Source organism: Xyrauchen texanus, chromosome 6, assembly GCF_025860055.1.
Source record: "Xyrauchen texanus isolate HMW12.3.18 chromosome 6, RBS_HiC_50CHRs, whole genome shotgun sequence".
NCBI classification, from domain to species: Eukaryota; Metazoa; Chordata; class Actinopteri; order Cypriniformes; family Catostomidae; genus Xyrauchen; species Xyrauchen texanus.
This window is the reverse complement of record NC_068281.1, coordinates 33,039,043-33,063,644: the sequence shown is the minus strand read 5'-3', so window position 1 is coordinate 33,063,644 and position 24,602 is coordinate 33,039,043. Positions and strand designations below refer to the sequence as shown.

Genomic DNA, 24,602 nt, shown 5'->3' with positions numbered 1-24,602 from the left:
CCTTGCACTATCAAAGTGATTATAAACCTTGGACATTAATGCGGAACTTTCATAGAACAAACACTAAGGAGATCTGATTTTGCAGAGCAATGGAAGATAAACAAGAAAATGATTGCAAAAATGAGGCAGATGAAGAGAAAGAAGGACAGGAAACAAAAACAATTCTGGGAATCTTTACAAGAAAGCAGTTCACTTTGTTATGTGTTGGTATTGGTCTGATTTTACTTCTCATCATTACGATAACATCAGTATTTCTGATCATGGATGATTCAAGATCAGGTATGGAGTCTCTTATTTACTACTCAGTTGAGTGCTATATTATATGGCAATGTGACGTTTCATAGATTACTGCTTAGTATAGAGCTGTAAAAGGTGTAAAACTATGCACTCATCAAAGTATACATACAACATTGTTTATTGTGAATTAAATTATGAAATTGTATGCCGTTAAGATGTTTCTGAAGAAATAACATTTTAGATACTGATGTTTATTTAAAATATTGTCTAAATTGTCAATACTGTTTGTCCATGATGTTAGATACCTCAGTTAACATAGAGTCTTTCCCAACTGGTGGAGATATGCTCGACTTTCTTCTCCAAACTGGAGAGATTCAGGAAAAAGATGGCCTTTATGCAACTTGGTATCATGCTGCCAACAGTAAATCTGAGATGATCATGGCCCTGAACAGTAAGAGTGATAACAGTATTAACCACAAGTCTAGATCTGTTGTTTTTTGTAAACCTTAGTTCAAGGTTGAGCTTCAAGCAATGCAATGAATCAATAGCAATTACATAAGATAGAAACAGTCTTCCTGAGCAAGTTAGATACGAGCTATACAGGTCCTTCTCAAAAAATTAGCATATTGTGATAAAGGTCATTATTTTCCATAATGTAATGATAAAAATTAAACTTTCATATATTTTAGATTCATTGCACACCATCTGAAATATTTCAGGTCTTTTATTGTTTTAATACTGATGATTTTGGCATACAGCTCATGAAAACCCAAAATTCCTATCTCAAAAAATTAGCATATCATGAAAAGGGTCTCTAAACGAGCTATTAACCTAATCATCTGAATCAACTAATTAACTCTAAACACCTGCAAAAGATTCCTGAGGCTTTTAAAAACTCCCAGCCTGTTTCATTACTCAAAACCGCAATCATGGGTAAGACTGCCGACCTGACTGCTGTCCAGAAGGCCATCATTGACACCCTCAAGCAAGAGGGTAAGACACAGACAGAAATTTCTGAACAAATAGGCTGTTCCCAGAGTGCTGTATCAAGGCACCTCAGTGGGAAGTCTGTGGGAAGGAAAAAGTGTGGCAAAAACGCTGCACAACGAGAAGAGGTGACCGGACCCTGAGGAAGATTGTGGAGAAGGACCGATTCCAGACCTTGGGGACCTCGCGGAAGCAGTGGACTGAGTCTGGAGTAGAAACATCCAGAGCCACCGTGCACAGGCACCAGAAACAGCGGCAGAAGCGCCTGCCCTGGGCTACAGAGAAGCAGCACTGGACTGTTGCTCAGTGGTCCAAAGTACTTTTTCGGATGAAAGCAAATTTTGCATGTCATTCGAAATCAAGGTGCCAGAGTCTGGAGGAAGACTGGGGAGAAGGAAATGCCAAAATGCCTGAAGTCCAGTGTCAAGTACCCACAGTCAGTGATGGTCTGGGGTGCCATGTCAGCTGCTGGTGTTGGTCCACTGTGTTTTATCAAGGGCAGGGTCAATGCAGCTAGCTATCAGGAGATTTTGGAGCACTTCATGCTTCCATCTGCTGAAAAGCTTTATGGAGATGAAGATTTCATTTTTCAGCATGACCTGGCACCTGCTCACAGTGCCAAAACCACTGGTAAATGGTTTACTGACTATGGTATTACTGTGCTCAATTGGCCTGCCAACTCTCCTGACCTGAACCCCATAGAGAATCTGTGGGATATTGTGAAGAGAAAGTTGAGAGATGCAAGACCCAACACTCTGGATGAGCTTAAGGCCGCTATCGAAGCATCCTGGGCCTCCATAACACCTCAGCAGTGCCACAGGCTGATTGCCTCCATGCCACGCCACATTGAAGCAGTCATTTCTGCAAAAGGATTCCCGACTAAGTATTGAGTGCATAACTGAACATAATTATTTGAAGGTTGACTTTTTTTGTATTAAAAACACTTCTTTTATTGGTCGGATGAAATATGCTAATTTTTTGAGATAGGAATTTTGGGTTTTCATGAGCTGTATGCCAAAATCATCAGTATTAAAACAATAAAAGACCTGAAATATTTCAGTTGGTGTGCAATGAATCTAAAATATATGAAAGTTTAATTTTTATCATTACATTATGGAAAATAATGACCTTTATCACAATATGCTAATTTTTTGAGAAGGACCTGTACAACCAGTGTTAAGAGAACTGCTGATAACAAATTGGATATAGCTGAATATTCTAATGTAATAACTTTAAAACATATTTAGTTTGGAGTCCTTGTTAAATGTCATTCAAACTATAGATATGTACAGTACAGTATACATACATTACAGGTGACGTAATGATTCTGGAAGCTGATGTAAATGTACAAGGTCATAACACAGCAAATGAGACCAACATTCCCATCATGGCTCATCCACCAGACATATACAGTGATAACACTCTGGACGAGTGGCTGGATGCTGTACTCGCATCAAAGAAAGGTAATGAACCTGGAATATAATGTGATATATTATATAACGTAGAAGTAAACATCACCATTTTATTATTTGTGAACATTGCTTTGTCATCCTTTATAGGGATAAAGCTGGATTTTAAAAGTATTGATGCAGTGGAGCCATCATTAGATCTACTAAGAGTTAAAAATCAAACGGGGATCAGCCGCCCAGTGTGGGTAAATGCAGATATTCTTCCTGGACCAAATGTCCCTGACTTCTGGCCAGCAGTCAATGCCTCAGTGTAAGAGCATAGTAAACTTTATTTCTGTTGCTAATGCTTTACTATAATTGAATTGTACGCTATTGAATTTACTTTATGATTTACACAATTTTTTTAAAATATTATATTTTGAACAACATTATGGTATGACTATTGAATGTTTAAGATTGTATTTCAGTTGTTGACAGTGTTTATTTTACTTTCATAACAAGGTTTTTCGGGCTAATTCAGAGTAAATTTCCTGATATCACCATCTCTCCAGGATGGAAGGTTCTGTACCTTTCCATCTTCCCCAATGTGTCATACACTCGCAGCATGGTAGAGCAGATGTACTCGACAGTAAGACACCTTCCTCAGAAGATCACCTTCCCCGTCCATGCTTTGATGGCCAAGAATGGGTGGCCACATCTGAGCTGGCTACTAAGTCAGTCTTCAAGGTATGTTTGAAGTTGGAAAAGTAGTTAGTGATGCTGGCTAGTATAACTACTGCTAATGCTGATACAAATCTCTAATGCTAAGAGGTAAACTTCAGCATGTATCTCGTCCCAGACCGTTTGTGCTATGGACAATGACACCATAAATCATGAGGTAATGGGCATTTATTCAACTTTGGCCAATTTCATGTCCTTGGGTTTGATATTTATTTCAACTGGACAGAAATGTACTTTTTTCCCTTTTTTATATGAACGTAACATTAAAACTGACTTTTTACCAAGTCTTTATCGTTTATTTTCCAAATACCTTTTATGTAGATTTTTATAGTTTAGCATCTTAAAATCCACGATCCCGGATCCGGGATTTAAAATTACGTCAGTAATAATGTACTTCCAATTTTAAATGTATGCGGAGGAGTTATGAGCTCATATCTGGTACCATTTGAAAGCTTAGAATGTCTACTTTCTTGAGATATGCATCACTTTGGCATTTGTTTTACACTAAGTAACTTATTTACAATAAATTACATAGTTCCACCCATCAAAAGTCGTGTCATAATTATGTGCGTTTTTGAATACGCATATTTCTCATATCGCTCAAATATGACACACATGTACAAACCATGTATCAAATGAAAGCTCTCATTGCCAGTAAGAAGTTCCAATACGTCTTTTTATTGAGGTATAATCACATATCTAATACACTTCGAATGAATCATGAAGTATACAATCAACATTTGTAAACATACAAGTGAAATTATTGAATATTTGCCGTGCTACTCGCACTAGACAGCACAGTTAGCCACAAATGCTACATAATCCTTTACTTTAGGTTATTCTCTGCAAAATGAGCCGTTTTTCAGTGTTTTCTGTGGTTGTGTGCCCAAGTAATCCCTCGAGTGCAGAAACACCACAAAGTAATGTTATATGATATTCAACAATCCAGGAAAATATGTAAACATCCGATCCGGGTAAAGCATATATTGCTGTAAAGCTTAGACCCTCCGCTTTCCGGCAATGTCTCTCAAGATCAAATAGACCAATCAGGGGCTGTGATATTGCATCCAGACTGTGAAGTGATCACTAGGTAGGTTAGGTGCGCAAAACACACAGACGCGTCTCACCAGACACCAGAGCGCATATTTACCACTTTCAACAGTGTTTTATGTAATGACAAAGGGTTTTCTGTAAAATTACACTGGGATTTTGCATTTATAGCACTGTATATGGGTATGGGGAGACTTTAGATTTGGGTAGGCGGAAAGTACACCAAAAAAGGTAATATTCCTCCCTTCAAATAAATTGAAATAGATATTAAATAAAACATGATACAGACAAAATTCCTTTTTCAGGTATTTGCTGACATCTAGTGGAAACAGCCAAAACTGTCTGCTTGCTGCTAGGGTTTACAGGGCTTGAGTTATACACTTTCAAAAATGAATTTATATAAAAAAAATCAAAAAGCGCCTCTTTTTTTAGGAGGGTTATTACTGTTCAGACAACATATATTTAATTTTTTTAAAATTTTAGCAGTGTTTTATGCAACTTCAAAGGGTTTCCTGTAAAATGACACCAAAACTGTGTATTTAGGCCAAAGTATGTGGGAATGGGAAGCTTTTTAATTTGGGTAGGCCAAATCCAGGCGGAAATCCCCAAAAATGGCAAGGTCTTAAGAGGTTGTCCCAGACCTTCAATATTTAACTGAAAATCTATTATAAAAATGCAGAATATTACATGATTAAAACTATGAAAATCTAAACAAAGAGTGAAATCAAGAACATGCCAAGACATTTTGAGGGCAGTATATAATTCCCTCACAATCACGCAATTGTTTCATACTCAACAGATTTCTATAAAAGAATCAGTTCACAGAGACCATGATTTTTAGTATTCACTAGGTTTATCACAAGAGCAGGCAACAGCAAAGGAAACTATGCCACAATGTGCATTTTTTATATGCTACTAGTTTCAAGTATATATTTATAATAAATGACTGCACTAAGGAGAGTGACATAGTTTCACTAATAATTTGTTTATTTTGCACAATGCAATACATCGTTTTCATTTCCAATCTAGCTATAATTTGGCCAAATTAATAAAAAAGTGTGAAAACATTATTTAATTGTGTGTATCATTTATAAGCAAACACATGGGAGTGTGCATGCAACTAGGGCTGTTATATTATATGGACCAGTATAGGTTTGTCTGATGAGCCTGAGAAATGAACAAATAGATAATCAGGAGAGGCGAATTCGAAATTTATGCCAGCTTATATTGAATATGAATTTTAGGAAGGCCTATTCAACTTTCTTTTTTAGGAAAAGTAGAAAATAGTAAAACAAATAAACAAAAAGAAAAAGAAAATATACAATATTCAATTCTACAGGAAATACAAATGATCGAACCCTGGGTGCACCCTGAAATATCAGATCAAATAATCAATTAATTTGCATACCCATCGATCACATCAGCATGTTCGATCACACAATGACAATGTTATTTTTTTTTCTTAGACTGTCAAATTCTTTTAAAATTTGTAAACCTATTTTTTCAATTCCTGTTTAAACTCAGTTCAAAAGTTCAGTCCTAAGCGAGGTGGAGTGAAAATCCTTTGGTGTTCCAATGAGCACGAGTCAGCAGACGGAATCTTCACGGGAAGACTTTCCGCTCCCGCGAACATCACACTGCATCGCTGCTTGACACTTCGCTGGTGAACGAGCCTCAGCATCCTGATTCCCCTCAAAGCTTCAGCAGGATTTGTTTCTGAGTAGTCACACGAGTTGGCACGGTGGGACCGCGAGGTCGAACAGGATGACGCACACGCAGGATGATGCACACGCCCTGTGGGCACCTCTATCTCTACGAAGCATGTTTTTCGATACACTATGTGCGAGATGAGCTCCGGCTTTCTGAAAGAGTGGGCGGCCTCGTCTCATTCAGCGATTCTGATGCTGAGGATAATAATAATGATGTCATGCTTCTTGCTGCATCAGGTGAGTGGTCAGTGGATGATGCTGCCAGCCCTCCCCCCAGCGAGGATCATGCACATGCCACTAACAGTACTATCCCCACATTCACAATGTGCATCGATTTGGTTCTCACCCCTCTGAGACTGAGCGGCATGCGCATTTTGAACTACCACAACAATTGGATGTTACTGGCGCAATCAGAGGCTCTGTTATGCCAGCACAGAGACTTACTGCTTCAGCATCAGAACAGCTTGGGCTTCTCAGTTTTGGGAGCCCGCTTTGACTCAACGAGCAGGCGCACACACCTCACGAGCGAGCGCGTTCAGGCCATTCTACAGTGTCTGTCTCTGTTCAAGCTGATTCAAAAAGCACTGGGATTTATGGCAGCGGCATCCAACACAGGTTGGGGGGCGGTGTGCGATAGATGCCCGACTTTCAGCACCTGGACAGGGGCAAAGAAAGTGTGGTACATCAACCACCTACAGCTATCAGCTGTATTTCTTGCCTTAAAGGCTTTTCAGTCAGAAATAGTGAACTGTCATATCCTGGTTCGCTCAGACAACATGACAGTTGTGGCATATATAAACTGCCAAGGCGGAATTCATTCACTGCCACTGTTGAAACTGACGTGTCACCACCTCCTATGGAGCGGGCATCATCTCATTTCCCTGAGAGTGACATATGTCCCAGGTTGCCTGAATTACGGCGTGGACCTACTGTCAAGCCAAGGGGTGATACCAGGCGAATGAAGAATTCATCCTCAAACTGTATTGAGGATTTGGGAAATATTTGGCAAAGCAGAACTCCATCTATTTTCTCAGTGGGGAATACCCACAGTCCCCTCTGGTACTCTAAGTCACAAGCCCCACTGGGAGCAGGCGCAATAGCACATAAATGGCTGGGAAATGCATAGCCTGATTGTCTCTGTCATATGCAAAGTCCGAGAGGAAAAGGAAACGATTCTATTGGTTGCGCCAAAATGGCCCAACCAGCCATGGTTTCTGGAAATGATGGGGATACTGTACAGCTCGCCATGGGAAATACCGCTGTGGAGGGATCTCCTCTAAGGCGCTATGCACAATCTGGCATCCCCAGTCCCTGCTGTGGAACCTGCATGTATGGCCCCTGAACGGAGTGCGCTAAACATGCCAAAACTGACACATTCAGTCATGAACACCATTTAACAGGCCAGAACTCCGTCACGTGACGCCTCTATGTGCTAAAATGGAAGGTGTTCACTGACTGGCGTCTCTCACATGGTTAAGACTCAATAAACTGCCCCATACATTCAATTCTCTGACAGTTTCGTGTCAAAACAGGCGGGGCTCAAACATCATAGCCAGTATTACAATATTGGCGTTATTGTAGAGAGGTTTTCAACTGATGCGTTCCAATCAATGGGGGAAATGGGGAGTAAAAAATACAATCCAAATCCAGGTTTGTGGAGCAGAAAAAATCCAGAATGGACACATCAGAATGTCAGAATCCAGATCTGTGGGGCTCGCCATAATTTTCATACTCAAAAACCTGACCTGTTTTAGGCCAAACAACAATATAAATAATTTTTTCTTTAAACCATGAAATAAACTATACAGAGACATCATGAGTCACTCTCAATCAATCATAGGCATTAAACCTAATTAAAACATCATCAGTGTTTACGTTTGGAAATAAACTGTTTAAACATAAAAATATACATGTACATTCATTTAAGCAATCTGTTGTGTTTGTGTGCTATCAACTTAGCATTAACGTCTTTTATATGTTTTGAACTCAACTTCAACAAAAACAATGTTTAAACACTCTTAACAAATACTAAATTCTGTGTTTTTTCCAACTTGTATCCAAACCGTCCAAAATACACACTTTTTAAAACAGCTTGTGGAGCGGAGGGGGGAGGGGAGGGGCCAGGTCGGAATATCGCGCGCCCGGTCCCCAATCGGCCTGATGAGACGCACGAGGGATAAAGGCGGCCGGTGACGATTGTTCGAGAGAGAGAGAATTACGGGCATGTCCGAATGTGTGTTTGTTTATGTTGTGTTTTAAGTTTCTTATTAAATTATTATTTATGTTGACAAGCCGGTTCTCGCCTCCTCCTTGCCCATCCTTTAACTGTTTTACATTGGTGCCGAAACCCGGGAAAGAGGAGGGATGCCCGTCGCAGAGTCCTCGACACTGCCGTCCAACCTGGGGAGCGCCGCTGCCATCTGCCGGGTGACGGAGTAGCCCGACTGCGGGGAACAGCCGTCGTCCGCGGGGCAAGTGGGGACGGGATACCCCGACTGCCTGGAGCGAGGGAGCCCCTCCCGGGGCGGAGGAGTGCCCTGCTGTCCCCAGAGACGCGGAGGGGTCGAGGGAAGACCACCGTCCACGAGGGGAGGAGGGAAGAAACTCTCCGACCGCCCAGAGTGGTAGAGCCGTTGCCAGGGGCGGAGGAGGGTCCCCATTTGCCGCCAGAAAAGCGGAGGCGCATTCTACCCGCTGGGGGTCGGAGGTTTGGCTCCGGTTCGCCCGGGGTTGGAGCGGCTGTTGTCCGCCTGAGTGTGGAGGAGTGTTGGAGGACCACGCGACGGTACATCAGAGAACCGGTGAGTGAGCTTTTTCTCTCTCTCCTCTCTCTCTCCCTTTCGCACCGTGTTGGCCTTTTCCCTCGCCTATTTTGTTGTTGTTTTTCCCCTCCTGTCTCCTCCCAGGGCGAGGAAGGCGGGGATGGCCACGCGGGACGCGAGATACACCCCGCCCCAGGGATGGGGGGGGTGTACGTCATGCCGGTGGCACCCCGGCCTGAAATAACGCCGGGAGGAATGTGGAGCAGAGGGGGCCGGGGCCGGGTTGGAATATCACGCACCGGTCCCCAATCGGCCTGATGAGGCGCGCGAGGGATAAAGGCGGCCGGTGACGATTGTTCGAGAGAGAGAGAATTACGGGCATGTCCGCATGTGTGTTTGTTTATGTTGTGTTTTAAGTTTCTTATTAAATTATTATTTATGTTGACAAGCCGGTTCTCGCCTCCTCCTTGCCCATCCTTTAACTGTTTTACACAGCTTTACCTCAATGTTCTCAGCTTCTCTCAAAATGTCGGATTCACCTCTCCGAGTGAGAACAGGGCTTAAAGGGGCAGTGCCTTAATTATTGCATACCTAAACACAATTGGTAATTGACACCACACACATGAAATGTGCACATAAATGGTTTACATCACTTTTTTCCCCCACAAATGTATTCAAAATAAATGAATTCAATGGAAAAAATTCATATTTTTTTTAAATGGTTATATATCTGGAAGTCATATTAGTAAAATTTTGGATAAATCACCCATTCATTCATCTATGCTACAAGTGCATTTAGGATACATAAAATGTTTGCTTTGAAATTAGTTTTACCTAGTCCTAGACAATAGTCAGAAATTGAATAAAAACGTTAAAAATTTTCATTTCATCCTCACTTATTTCTATTAAACACAATATAGAGTTTTAGAAGTGGTGGAAATTATACAAATATATAAATTATCTCCTTTGGTGCATATGCATATACTAATGGACATTGTTAGTAGACAAGTAAACAGAAAACTGTGAGAGTGTAATACATGTTTAAACAAGACTTTATTTGGTTGAACTCCATCATGCTAAAAGTTTAAGAACTTTTTTTAAAATAAATTGTAAAAAAAATTGTAATAAATAAATAAATAAATAAAATTACTTTGAGAATACGGCACCAGAATGTCATTACAGAACTGGGCCAGTAAGCAACCATCCAGAATGCAACACTCTAAAAACCAAGGACTAAAAGCATTTACCAGACGTTTCGCAGCCTCCTTTCCAATTGGTAACCAATTAGAACAAAATGAAAGAACAGTTAATTATGTTCTTTTTAAAATGACAGTACACTGCTAGGAAGGTGAAATACCAATAATAGTGTCGCCAGATCTCACAAGAGAAACAAGCAACCTGGTCTGGAAAAACAAGTCCAGAATAAGCCACTTGCCTCGCAAAAATAAACAATGAATATGTATTTGGATTTATCAGCATAGAAATCATAACAAGCAAAGAGTTAATTAACAGATACAGAGTCAAAACCCAACAACATCAAATCTGTATTAATGCATCATATCTTACAATAATTCAGTGAAGACTTGGAAACGTAATTTTTACCTCTAATAATGATTTCCTTGTATCTGGATTAGCTGTGCATGTACAGTAAATGTAGTAATTATACATAGTTGTTAAAAAGGTCTAGAATCACAGAATGGGACATCCACAACAGGCAATTAGGCAAAGAAATGTGTGAAGAAGAGGTTTCATGATCAAAGCACGTGTTTTTTCAGGCAACAAAAAGTGGTGTTATTCCAAAAATGTACTGTGATAAACCCTTTGGCATTTGGTTTCATGAAAAAAATTATTGGAATGAAATTAACCGGTTATAACCGTTACTAGCATTTCAAAATAAAGTTTTCTCTCCAGAACAATTGAAAATCACTTTGTTCACATTTTCGGTCACGTTCTGCAAAAAATGTAGTTCATTTTTGGTTTTGGTTTTTGTTCCTTGAACAACGGTTTAGTCCCTGCTAAAAACTACTCTAAATACCACCCAAGCAACTACATAACAACACCCTGGCAACTACCTACAACACCCTAGCATGGTGGAAGCAGGTTTTGCATGGGTAAGCATCACTCACATTTTCTTCAGAAAATCTAAACTAGTTTAAAATTATGTTGTTTATTATCTGTTGGTTATGATTCAGGTTCAGCTTAACACTGTGGCAAGGGAAGGAGAACCCCACCTTGAATGATCTTCTTTTCATCAGAGACAACAGCAACCCTCAGCGCATCTATTACGACATTTACGAGCCTGTGCTCTCGCAGTTCAAAGAAGCTGCAAGTGAGTGGCCTCAAACTCTTGCATATAACACCCCTTCTACTGTGTGTAAAGATTAACCCAGATATCTTTTCACTTGTTTCAGAGCAGAGAAACAGACCCAGAAGATTCTATCCAGGTGGAGACATAGTGGACTATTTCAGGCCTGTGAACCGTGATGGTCTCAACATCCAGTGGGAGAGAGTGACTGACAAAGAATCTTTGTTATCTTTACTCAAAGGTGTGTGGCAGTTATCAGGTTCAGACAGATTTATACAGCAGAAATACTAACAAAGAACAGTGCAGTGCATACATTTTGATAATTATCAATGCAAGCCTTTCTTTGCAGGCAGCAATGGAGGAATGCTGGTGATCCCAGTAATATCTGGGATGGGTCAACCAAATATTCCTGTCGTTCAGGGTTCCCAACCTGTGCTGCCTCTTCAGGACTGCCTGAAGCTTATTCTTGCCTCAAAGAGGCCATGGGGACTCTACTTAAAGATTAAGTCCCAGAGTCAGCTCGACCCCTCACTGGAGCTCCTCCGACAGTACTATGACAGGGACCTGCTACACCACCCTACCTGGGTTAACATGGATGTAGCCCATGGAGCTTTCCATATCCAAGGCTATATGACAGGAGAGGAGTTCTTGAGAACCATTAATCAAATCTATCCATATGTGACTCTGGCTCCAGGTTGGCCAAAAGAAGCTCTTGATGAAGGCTACACACCAGAGCTAGTGGAGGACATGGTGCAGCTCTTCCAGGGGGCCTGGCAGGATGTTTCACTGCAGCTACAAGCTGAAGTCCTAGACAGGTCTATGGTTGGATGTAGGAGTCTTATCCACACCCAATCACGCTTCACACTAACTGTGGAGCACTGGGTAGAGGAGAGAGGCCTCAATCCTGGTACTGCGAACTTAATGTCTATCCGAGCAGGGAACAGACAGCGGAGCTTCTACAACATGCCTAATATGTACAGACAGTTTATAGAAAAGCTGTCTGATTAAAGATCATAATTTATAACCATATGAACAATATAAAAATCACAGTAATCATCATTAAGGTTCCATCAAATATTATTACCAAATGAATTTCTGAATAACATTGCTCTTCATGTAGTGCATGGCCATGATATGTACATAAAATCTACATTGAAAAATTTTAAATGTGAAAATAAGTGTTATTTAAAATAAAATGTTTATGTCAAATTATTTTAATAGGTCAAATTATTTTTAAAACAATGTAAACAAAAAAATCTAATGACTGTACCTTTAGAAAACATGTATATTCAGATATACATACAGCATAAAAATGCCCATTATAACATATGATCAAAATTGTTTGAATGTTGTATCACAATGTATGCACATAAACACTGAAAACAGACACTGTTCAATATTTTACATCCCCATTCATTTTTAAAATCATACATGTCCAAACTGTCCAAACACCAAAACTAATTTTCATTTAACAAATCTATAATGGTACAAGAGTTTTGGATTTATAAAAAGCATGCATTTAAATATAAGGTTAAAATATCAGTTGAAGCAAATCACAATGTGTTCTGCCCAACAACAGAAGGTTATAATGAAGCAGAGGCAAGTACAGTAGATGTGACTCGGTTCTCCAGCAGGTACTGGCTACATGCACAGAATATTGAGTGGAAACTGGACGAGAGGCCTGCGATGTCAGTGGAGATGTATGGCAGTATTCCTGGACTTGCCTGATTATAGTAGGAAATCTATGAGCATAATTAAAAAAAACGAGACATATCAGGAAAAGTACTGTGGGGCCATGAATAAACTGTGATATCATAAGATGTGTTTCAGGCAGAGTAATTATAGTTTTTAGTTATTAATTTATTTATCATTTGGTAACTTTACAATAAGGTTCCATTTGTTAAGATTAATTAACAACATTAGTAGGTTAACATGAACTAACAGTGAACAATACTTTTACAGCATTTATTAATTAGCATTTATTAAATTGGCTAATGTTAATTTCAACATGTACTAATACATTTCTAAAATCAAAAGTTGTATTTGTTAAAGGTGAAGTGTGCAATTTCTGCACTACTAGTGGCACCAAACGGAATTACATAAATAAGTATGATTCAAACAATCTTTTCAAACACCCCTTTCGCACTCTCTGCATAAGCAATACTAAATAAAAGGTGATAAACGTTTAACATCGTAATGAACAAGACCACTTTCATATAAACACATCAGGGAGAAAGCATGGCAGAGGAATCTGGTCTTCTGGTAACATCACGATTGAGCGTCAGCTTTATTTGCAGTGCGGGGGATCGAGCACATGAGGTAGGCAAACTTCACCATTGTTTTACACCGTTTGATGTCTCTATGTCTTTTTTATCAAGTCTTCTAATTTTGGCTTTAACATCTGTAGAAAAAGCTAAATTTATTTTCCTCTGTACAAGTCTGCCATCATATGTCTGTCTTCATATTCTTCTGGCTATACAGCTAGTTCAAGTAGCCACGCCCCAAACTCACACTATAGGTTGAGCTAGTGGGTGGAGCTCAAATTATAAACATCAATGGATTGATAGTGCCTGGGAGGCTCAGTGTTTTTACTTTAGGGGAAGGTAAACCCACAAATGGCTTCCTTAAAGTTGTCAATTAACAACAAATGTTAAAGTTCAACGCATTTTGACATAAACAAATGTACACATTTAACATTAATTAATGCACCATGAACTAATATGTACTAAAAATGAACAACTGTGCTATTATTAACTAACAAAGATTAATAAATGTTGTAAAAAATATATATATTGTTCATCATTTGTTCATGATACCTAATGCATTAACTAATGTTACCCTTTTGTAAAGTGTTAACTATTATTTTAATTTAATTTTCAATTTGTTTAAATTTTGTGTTTTTTAGTTACCGTATATTTAATTTTTATTTTAGGTTCAGTTCAAGTATTTTAGGGCTACCAAATAGTCTGTGGTAACTGATATAATAAAATTATATATTTTTAAATTATATATATAAAAAAAATATTAGTAATAGAGTTTCTAATTTTCATTTTAGTTTTGTTAACAATAATACCACTGGTTTTAGATTCTTGGGTGGCTATTTATTATTTCAAAGTCTTACCTTTGAGACACTTTTCGACACTTCATAAATGGTGAACCCTGCACAGACCACCTCGCCCCTGTTGAACCCCTTTATAGGCAGGTGGGTAGGTAGAGCAACTGATCGTAGGGCAATAACATATGGATCCCTAAAAAAAACCAAATACACATTGTATGTAAAAATCAAATACACTGACTATAGACATGTAATGGAGGTTTCAGTCAACATGAAATGAAAATCAATCCTATTTATTTGCTTAATACAAGTTCCTGGTCCTGCATGATTCATCAGTGCACATTGTTCCAAAGGGGGAAAAAAAAATTCTCTTCAAAATATTTATAATAAAAATAAATGGCTCCCACTCTGAAACAACCTTCCTTTTCATCTAATGTGAGTTACTTACTTACTCCGACAACCTGACTCCATTCTGGAATGGAAAGCCCACTTTTCATAATTCAATCAAATCCTGATCTATAAAATCAAGTCCCATCCTACACTCTTGTTGAAGATCCTTTTTCATTTGGGATAAGATAAAATTACAGTATGTAAGAAAATTGAGTTGACATCTTCAGTTCATGTTGACTTTAAAAAAATGTACAATAGCTAGCGCTGCCATAGTCATCCTCACCCACTGTCACAGGGCGGTCTTCTAGAAGCTAGTAAAATAAAGTCCTGAACTTTTCCCCCTTCACCAACAGAAGGAGTGACAACTCGATAGATGCAATCATCCTCATTGACCCTGATCAGCAACTCACACAGACTGCAAATCATTTAAAACACACAAAAACATTTGGAAAAGCATTTTTTTAATGATAGATTTCCACAATTATATATTAATGTATAGCAGTCAAATGGATTTACAAGTAATACATTTCCAATAAGACTACGTATAAGTGTTACATCTGTGCTTATTAAAAGTGATAAGATAGTAATAACACTGTGATATGAGTGTCTTACGTATAGTTTTGGTCCCACTCGTGTCTGCGGCTAAGATCTGAGACGAGGGTGAAGGCTCTGTGTGCTGGGACATCCACCTCAGACTCCACCCTGAAACACAGACTCTGACTCTCTTCTACTGTATACAGACTCACCTGCCCAATGCAATGCAATACAGTGAGTATCTAACACTTTAGAGACAATGCACTCAATGAAATGTATAACTGATATATGGAGACATGTGCTTACATGGTTCTTCTTTGAGCTGAGGACCCAATTGGTTTTGGCTGCAAGCATCTTTAGAGCAGATACATTGTTGAAGCTCAAATACACCTGCAAATGATTATGTCATTGAATAAAAAAATTATTATTCATATTATTCTTAAAAGATGTATTTTTCCGTAGCAGGGGAGACTACCTGGTTACTGGGGTCCCAGGGGACAGACAGTGGCACTTCGGTCTGCTTACACGAGATGATGTACTTCCTGTGAAGCCATAAAGACCAAATGAGAGGCAAGTCATGATTTTTAAGAGAAATAAACAAAGTTCCTGACTAATCCACACCAATAGCTTCCTCCCTTAATAAACAACTAATTAAATCCTGACTTTGAAGTTACATAAATTTCCTATGCTTTATGGTTCTTTAGCCTTTACTTTTAGTATTGACGCACATTGACAGTGCTATCTGTAGGTGAGCTTAGGATGTTGCAGCTAGCCGACAATTCGAGAGAGATTATGAAATAAGAAGCTTAGTCCTTGTTATCAAATATGAAATGCAATCTATTTGAGTTTGCTACCTATCAAGTCGAATCTTTTTCCTAGCAAGAGCCTCCTGGTACCTCCTCCTCCCCTCCTGTCAAGAAATTCAGAATAAGACTCAAAACAACGTAATAGAAATCTGAATTTCACAACTATGTTGATAACTCTTTACAATAAGGTTATATTTGTTAATATTAGGTAACTACATGAATTAACATGAAATAACAATGAATAATGCTTTAATAGCACTTATTAATAATGTTTAATGTTAATTTCAAAATATGTTAGCATATAATGTAACATTATACGTCGTACACATTAACATTAACTGCATTATGAACACTGACAAACAATTAATAATGTATAGATAAAACAACATTAAGCAAGATTAATAAATGCTGTAAAAATATTGTTAATTGTTAGTTCTTGATACCCAATAGAACCTTTTTAAAGAATAGAACCTCATTGTATAGTGTTACCACTAAATTAATAGATTTATTTAGAGGGATAGTTCATTTACTCACCCTCATGCCATCCCAAATGTGTATGACTTTCTTCTGCAGAAGTCAAATTATGATTTTTCTAAGAATATTTCAGCTCTGTAGCTCCATACAATGTGAACGGGTGCCAAAATTTTGACTCTTCAAAAAGCGCATTATGGCAGCATAAAAGTAATCCATCCGACTCTAGTGGTTAAATCCATGTCTTAAGAAGTGATATAATAGGTGTGGGAGAGAAACAGATCAATATTTATGTCCTTTTTTTGCTTGAAATTCATATTGCCCCCTATGCCGAATAGGGGGCAATATGCACAAAGAATGTGAATCATCAAAAATACAAGAAAGTGAAAGTTAAAGTGGATATTGACTGAGCAGGGAGGAAAATTTATAGTAAAAAAGTACTTAAATATTGATTTGTTTCTCACCCACACGTATCATATCACTTCTGAAGACATGGATTAAACCACTGGAGTTTTATGGACTGTGTTTACGCTGAAGGTTTTGGCACCCATTCACTTGCATTGTATGGACCAAAAGAGCTGAGGAATTATCATTTGTGCACAGTAGATGAAAGAAAGTCATACACATTTGGGATGGCATAAAGATGAATTCATTATGAAATAATTTTCATTTTTGGGTAAACTATTCCTTTAATATATTTATAATATGATTTATAATTCTTTCTACACAAAATCAATCTCATTAGATCCGATCTGCTATTTTTACTTCGAAGAGCTCTGAGCCTTAACTTGGCAAGACTGTTCACAATGTGAATTGTGTCTGGATCTATTGTTGGACTCCTCACCAGAGGTTCAGGTTTTATAGGGGGCATGGGGCGTGACCTTCCATTCTTGTCCAGCACCTCAAACATCATAAATGCGCTGTTAATGTGCCTCAGAGGTTCCTCTCCTTGATAGGCTTCAGCACATACACCTACTTCCATACTGTTAAAGGAGAGGTATTGCCAATGAGCTGCATGATATGACCATTATTGTGTAGTCATAAAAAGCTGAATGCAGGGCTTTGCTGGTCATTATATAAGCTCACCTGTTCTTGAATGTGTTGTTGACAATGGCTTTCAATATCAAGCGATCCCCAACCTGGGAGGGGCCTCTGAAGTAAAACATGTCTATGGTCCGCAGAGTTGGATGAGCATTGCATAAACGACTGTTAAGAAGAGAGCTACCATAGTAAAACATTTGAATTTTTAAAAGGAAGTTTAGACATTTGTAATTAAAAGAGCTGTAAGGCAGTTTTTCATACTTTTAAGGTGACAGTAAACCCTGAAAATTATCAACAATAGTGTCAACAAGGAAGTCTCTTGTGTACCTGTTTGTGACAACATTACAAACCTTGAACCCTGATCAAATGCGGGATGTGGGTTTGACAAGGCTAAATATTAACTGCTGTATAAAAGTGCACTTTGTGAGTGTGTAGCATGTCTGTACCACACACCTGGCTGCAATAGTAGCGACATTTTCCATCCAGGCCATAATTTGGCCTCCGAATGTGTTGACCTGGTGATTGGCATGGGGAGGAAGTACCAGCTCAACACTTTCCACTCGTGTTCTTTCAGTTGACACAGCCACCTCCTCATCACGGCTCTCATCCCCTGGCACACAAACAACAACTCCTCAAGACACAAAATAGATGCTTCAAAGGAACTGAAATAGCCTTGATCGGATACAGTCAACCAAGGCTTTCTGAGATATTGCCACATGGGCATAGGCATCCAGTCTGCTGTTTAAGTGTTGTAAGTATGGGTATGGTCTTGCAATAGAGGGAACCATCTTTTAGGAAACTTACCCTCACTAATACTTCTCTTGAAGTTTTGGTTACTCAGCAAGTCCTGCATGATGTCATGGTGAATGAGTCTCATTCTCCTCCTCTCAGCAGCTAAACTGTGCTCCACCTGCTCTTTGTATGTGCAGGGAACTACCTGCTTTAGTTGCACCTGCAGTCATAGTTCGGACAGGTTTATTATCTACATAATTTAATATTAGTCGCTGGTTCTCAAATATATATTCCTTAGACTGAATCCGAAAATAATTGCAAAAATAATGACAGATTGGCAGACACATTGCAACTGTTTTTAAATAATCTTCCAATCTTCATTTGTTTAGGCAAACAATAGGTTCTGCGGTAAACTCACATCATTGCTTGTGAAAATGATGGCATGTAAATGCTGAGCTGGTTAAACAAACAGATTGCAAATCCATCTGATGCTACTTGTGTTGCATGTATAACACACTGCAGCTTTAACAAGATCTAGGGTAGCTAAACTTAATACTGCCTTACAAATTCAAATTGCAGTAACTACATCAACATTAAAAATGAAACAATTGGCTTCAATGTTTTTAATAGTTCCAGTAAATGTAGATTATAAAACAGTCTCTGTGTTCTTTGAACTGGAGCATAGTTGAGCCAAACTCATCTGTCACAGAACAGATCATAGTCTAAGGCTACTTTTTCTTACATTTACATTTATGCATTTGGCAGACGCTTTTATCCAAAGCGACTTACAGTGCACTTATTACAGGGACAATCCCCCCGGAGCAACCTGGAGTTAAGTGCCTTGCTCAAGGGCCCAACAGTGGCATCTTGAACACCCGACCTTCTGGTCAGTAACCCTGAGCCTCAACCACTGAGCCACCACTGCCCCCCATTCTTCCTAGCATTTTCCCCACATCAGTACAAGGTCCGCTTTCTTGCACACCAATCTCTACTTGGTCTGTTCAAGGGTGTTGTCTGATGCTACGTTGACTTGCATGTCTTCCTTCAACTTATCGATTCAGCATTTCTTCATTTGTCCACAGGGCCAGTGGCCTTCTGGGCTGAGCCATAGGCCATTTTTCTCACCATTTCCTCGTCACTACGGAATACATGGCCGTACCATCTGAGGCGTATTTCGAGCATCTTCTCTTTAATTGACCTTATGCTCATGGCCTTGCATGTTCTCGTTTGTGATGTGGCCCATCTTAGTTATTTGAAGCATCTACCGGAACATCTTCATTTCCATGAAATAGAGCATTTGTTCATGTTTTGTTGTGGCCGGCCAGCACTCATTAAGTCAGCGCTACTGGTTGTATCACAGCCTTGTGGATCTTCACCTAAAGATGGACAGGTATCTTGCAGTCACAGAGAACTCCAGTGACCTGTTACCACTTTAGTCATGCAGCAATGATTCATGCTCATGTATCCGGAAGAGTGTCACCATCATGCTTGACGAGTGAGCCAAGGTATTTGAATTGGCCAACTCTATTAAGGTCTTTCCCGTCGATACAGATGTTGCCATATATCTGTTGTCTGCATTCTAGGTATTCCATCTCTTTGGTCACAGTATCCATGCATACGTTGATCAGCAGTGGTGAGAGGGCTGATCCTTGGTGTACACCAACACAGATTGTGAATAGTGGCGAGATCCTGGCAAGGTAGCGCACAGAGTTGGTAATAGTACAAGTGTTGCAGTACAAGAGTTTCCTACGTGGGATTCGGGGATGCTATGGGTTCGAAGCGCATGCCAAATGAGCTCATGTGTTACCTCGACAAAAGCTTTTTCCAAGTCCAGGAATGCTACATGCACCAATACGGGCTCAGGGTGCTTCATCGTCTGTAATGATCCAGTTAAACAGCACCATAAGTAGCTCAGCGCCTCGATGTCTAAGCATCTTTCAAACTTCATCAGGGATGTTGTCGGGGTCCGTCTCTTTGCCGTTCTTTATCTTAAAAATGGCTAGCACGACCATGGTAATTTGCAGAAGAGTTCCAGGAAAAGGCTTCATGCTTGGTATTTGTGGATGCAGGAATTCCACATTGCAGATTTGAAGTTAGGTAGTCGTCCCAGTGTCGCAGGATGGATGGTGTGTTACGCAGGACCTGGTGGTCTTCACTCTTGATAGCAAGACATGGCTGATGTACTGAGTTAAGGGTTGCGTGATGGTGAGGCTATCTGGAAAAGCAATAAATCTTGTTTGCACTTTCAGGTTTATCTAACTGGTCGTACAGTTCTTGTTAATGCTCAGCCTTGGCGGTTGCGACTGCTGGTTTGCATCTTGCAAGTTGTGAGTGTAGCCAGGCCACCACCAGATTTGTTGGTCGATGTAGTATCTTCTAGGTTTCATCTTCACAAGTGTGGCTCCAGCAGCGACATGAACTTGCCCAACGATCTCGTTCCACATGGTCTTCACCGTTTGGACGGGATAAACATTGAGCATGCTTGAGGCAGTTGCTAGTTGGGCCTTGTAACTTCCAACAATGAATTTGTTAACCCCCTCCGATCAGTAGTTGTTCGCTGGGGGCAATCGACATGAGGTGTGTATTAACGTATTCCCAAATTACGTATTTCTCAGCTTCGGTGCATCCAGTCTGGGGCCCGTAGCATGAGACAATCCACAGTGCAGTCGATCCAGAATCAGTCTTGACTGAGATCATAGTCTAATGTTATATTCATACAAACACATCTTTATTTGATAACACATTTCACTATAGGTTTATGCCTATCATCTTCAATAGAATATCGTTTTCTTCCATCAAAAACGTCACATTTTGGAAACGCTCTCCATAACTGCATACTCTGGAAAACCATGATGTTAGAAAACTTTCAAACCTACACATTAAGGCATTACTGCAGCATTTTGCCTTTGCAGGGCAGTATAAAATGTTTTTTTTTTTTTTTAAACTTATTTGTTTTAATAGCTCTGCATTTTCATAAACTGACATATAAGTGGGCATAGTATGTTTACAAATATTATAAGTGGATTCAGAACTTGTTGGAAAAACACTGTCATCACACACCTTGTTTGTCCCTGTGCGTCTGGCAACGAATGTGGCAAAAGCCTGACAGACACTCAAATGAAGGCCAGTGTACAGGTCCTCACAGCTGACCTCTATGCCAACCTCAAACACACACCAATACATATGTATGACAGTAGTTCTAGTTATTTGACATTATGCTAATAAAACAGTTACAAAATACAGAGAACACACTAAAGTTCACTGGGGTTATCCTCTGAAAATCGTCAGTGGGTTTTGTTGAGAAACTCAAGGTAAAACTGGATTAGAAAATACACAATAAAGTATTTTGAACTCTGAATACAAGGTAATCTAATTCGATTTAACAATAATAAAAATAAATCTCCCTTAACGTGGTTTCAAAAAGGGACTTTGCTCAAAATTTGGATATTACCTCCATGCTTGAGTTGAAGGCTCTGTTGACTTTGGCTTTGATGTTGACCACTTGTCCAACACTGAAAATAAATAAATGTGCCTTTCAAATCTGAGTTAAATGTAAAAAGAGTGTAATGACATTGGCTTATGACATATTTGTGTTTTATTTTTCCTTGGTCTAGTATAACTGAGTATCTTCTCATTAATCAAAGTTATGTTTGATTGCTGTTGTGTTTTTATATCACTCAGAAAGAGTAATTAACTATCTTTGTCTAATAGTTGTTTAATAGCACATTAAAGCAGACAAAACTGTCAGTACTTCCTAAGGCAATTTTTTTTTAAGGATTTTTTTCCTGCAGCTCTAATTAGCTAAAATAAAAGTGATGTTTCTTGCGTACCCAATGGTGTGCTCGAAGTAGATGTCATCAACAGAAGCTGTTACACAGAGGCATCCAGCATGTCTCTCAGCTGGAATTGAAGAAGACAAAATAATAAGAGAAAAAACGAATGAATTCCATAAAATGTATTGATATTTTAATTGTCTTGTTACATTATCTAACATGGACCTGTTTATGACTGATTGACCGATATAATGCCAAATATTTCATATTTCAATAATTCATAATGCACTCTCAAAGTAATGTGTTTGCAGTCTAGAACACATTCAACAGTCATACACACATCAAGATAATGTTTGCTCTTGGCTTGCTCAGCAAATGCAAACAAATCCTCAGCATTATCACACATATCCTTATATAGAGAACTCCTGGAGTCATTACAAATCAGGTCAAAAGTGCTGCATTAATTGTGGAAACTCACCGGACAGACATGCTGTGCAGTCCATCCATTTGAGCAGCTGTCCGATGCTCAGTTCCCCGCAATGGTTGGCATGGCAGGGCAGCACTATCTGGCTCATCTTCACCTCTGATGGGTTGCGATGCTGCCCTTCATCCTCCAGATGAAGGTCCTGAAGGCTCTCCTTAAGACTGGACTCTGATGCCATGCTGATGGCGTTAAGGTCCTTTTGCAATGAGCATTCAAATGTTACATCCTAATATTACAAATCAGTTACCACACAAGTATTAAAAGTGATGCTGGGTTTTAAATAAGTATTCATGTTAAGGTTTGCAATTATTAATCAATTAAGTTATTCATTATTAGATGTGTTTTTTAATGGAATATTAATCTAAAAGTACATAAAGTAGTCTATTTATATAAAATAATCATTATTATTATTATTACTATTATCATATTTAAAAATGCTGCTCTAAAACTTTGAGATCCATCTTAGATGCCAGCACACTGAACACCCTAAAGGCACACCAGATAAAATAGTGGTGATGTCATTGTGTCTAAATAGCTCGGGAAATCTCACAACTTGCAATTACACGTTACAACGTTGTACTTCAAGTCTTGTCAAATTAACATGTGATTGCGCAATCTTTAGTAACCTCTGAAGTCACACACTTTTAGTTTACTGACAAATAACTTTTAATCTCATTCGCAACATAACTTTCATCTACAATCTCACATTCTTTAGCATAAGTATATGATAGTTGTAAGTTTTTGTTACCGCAATGCGTTTACAATGTACAGGACAGACGTGCAACTGTTGAATGACTGTTGCAGATCGACAATGCTTTTATGCATTATATACAGTAGCCTATCACTCACGCCCTTACCGCGATCTGATTTGAGAATCTGGTTAAGTTCTAGATAGCGACAGCAACATTGATACTCGCAAGGTCCTCATAACTCCAACGATTAACACCGCGTGTTCACGGAAGCCCTGAATTGCAAATAATGCCATACCAGTTCAGTGACACTCACTTCAACTGCGCGTAGACGTGTTCACTAACAAGTCTTCACTAAGACCCCGCCCCTTGTCTCATGTTTAGATAGTTTCCGAAAAGTGCACGGAACTCCTTCTCGTATACATGTACATTCTACATTCCTCAAATGTGAGTAAACCTCAAAGAAAAAGTGGATATTTCACTCAAAATTGTAAATTCTTTAATCATTTACTCATCATCATGCCATTCCAGATGTGTATGAAATTCTTTCTTCTGCAGAACACACATGATGATTTAATATCTTAGCTCTGTTGGTCCGTACAATGCCAGTGAATGGTGGCCAGAACTTTGAAGCTCCAAAATGCACATAAAGGCAACATAAAAGTAATCCATAAGACTCGTGGTTAAATCTCTTCAGACATCATTTAGACATGTGTGGGTAAACAGGGCCGTTGCTAATGGGGTGAAAGGTGGTAACGATTCTAGGGGCCCAAAGGTCCAGGGGGGCCCATGACAAATGTAAAATTGTATTATTTTAATAGGCATTCAGATATTAAATAAGAACGATGAATTAGCCCAAATTGTATGTTACAATTGTATGGACCTGCAGAGCTGAGATATTCTTCTAAAATTCTTAATTTGTGTTCTACAGAAGAAAGAAAGAAACTCAAGCACATCTGGGATGTCATGAGAGAAAAATTTGTCATTTTTGGGTTAACTACCCCTATAAACAGACACCTGTTTTTATGCTGCTAACTATTTTGCTGTATTGTGTAAACCGACAGGTGGCGCAACAAGTCTTTGAAAGCACGAGAATTTGCTTCAACCAAGTGCTCCATCCATCGTGGTGAAAACAGCACAAGCTATTTTATGAATTAGACAGGCTGATTTATATAAACAAACAAACTGCCCTCTTATAACAGGAACTGTTGAGGTTGTTTCGTAATTTATTTAGATTTTTTTAATTATTAAAATTCACCAACACCTCAAAACTAATGACCCGTCATTTTCGAAGAGATTATTTCATTGTTTTAACTTTTATTTAGTTGAGATTGACTTTGATGCCATGTCGAACTCAGTCATTGGTCTATAGAACTGTCAATCATGCCCCACAAGTCCCCGCCCACAGTTCAAGATCTGACTGTGGCCACTGGCCAGAGTCGGTTGAA

The 24,602-nt window shown here is 39.0% G+C and overlaps 2 protein-coding genes across 5 annotated transcripts; one reads left to right on the top strand and one right to left on the bottom strand.

Moving 5' to 3' along the window:
- Positions 1-25: 25 nt before the first annotated feature.
- Positions 26-14,897, top strand: LOC127644742 (protein FAM151A-like). Its single transcript, XM_052128085.1, has 9 exons — positions 26-279; positions 539-688; positions 2,538-2,687; positions 2,784-2,943; positions 3,135-3,359; positions 11,067-11,203; positions 11,286-11,420; positions 11,529-12,162; positions 14,481-14,897. Exons 1-9 carry the CDS (start codon positions 90-92, stop codon positions 14,512-14,514), a joined length of 1,815 nt encoding a protein of 604 aa, XP_051984045.1. The 5' UTR covers positions 26-89; the 3' UTR covers positions 14,515-14,897.
- LOC127644741 (acyl-coenzyme A thioesterase 11-like) lies at positions 12,228-23,522 on the bottom strand. 4 transcript variants are annotated; one of them, XM_052128084.1, is made up of 16 exons: positions 23,471-23,522; positions 22,460-22,661; positions 22,039-22,108; positions 21,660-21,720; positions 21,269-21,370; positions 18,281-18,428; positions 17,930-18,086; positions 17,522-17,641; positions 17,280-17,418; positions 16,013-16,068; positions 15,634-15,700; positions 15,465-15,548; positions 15,237-15,370; positions 14,908-15,039; positions 14,301-14,427; positions 12,228-12,921 (listed from the first exon to the last, which is right to left on the bottom strand). In XM_052128084.1, exons 2-16 carry the CDS (start codon positions 22,641-22,643, stop codon positions 12,763-12,765), a joined length of 1,740 nt encoding a protein of 579 aa, XP_051984044.1. In that variant the 5' UTR covers positions 22,644-22,661; positions 23,471-23,522; the 3' UTR covers positions 12,228-12,762. The 4 variants fall into 4 exon arrangements, with proteins under 4 accessions (XP_051984044.1, XP_051984043.1, XP_051984042.1 ...); XM_052128083.1 differs by having other exon boundaries at positions 22,460-22,691; positions 23,471-23,485; XM_052128082.1 differs by lacking the exon at positions 23,471-23,522 and adding an exon at positions 23,323-23,464 and having other exon boundaries at positions 22,460-22,691.
- Between the last annotated feature and the right edge of the window lie 1,080 nt (positions 23,523-24,602).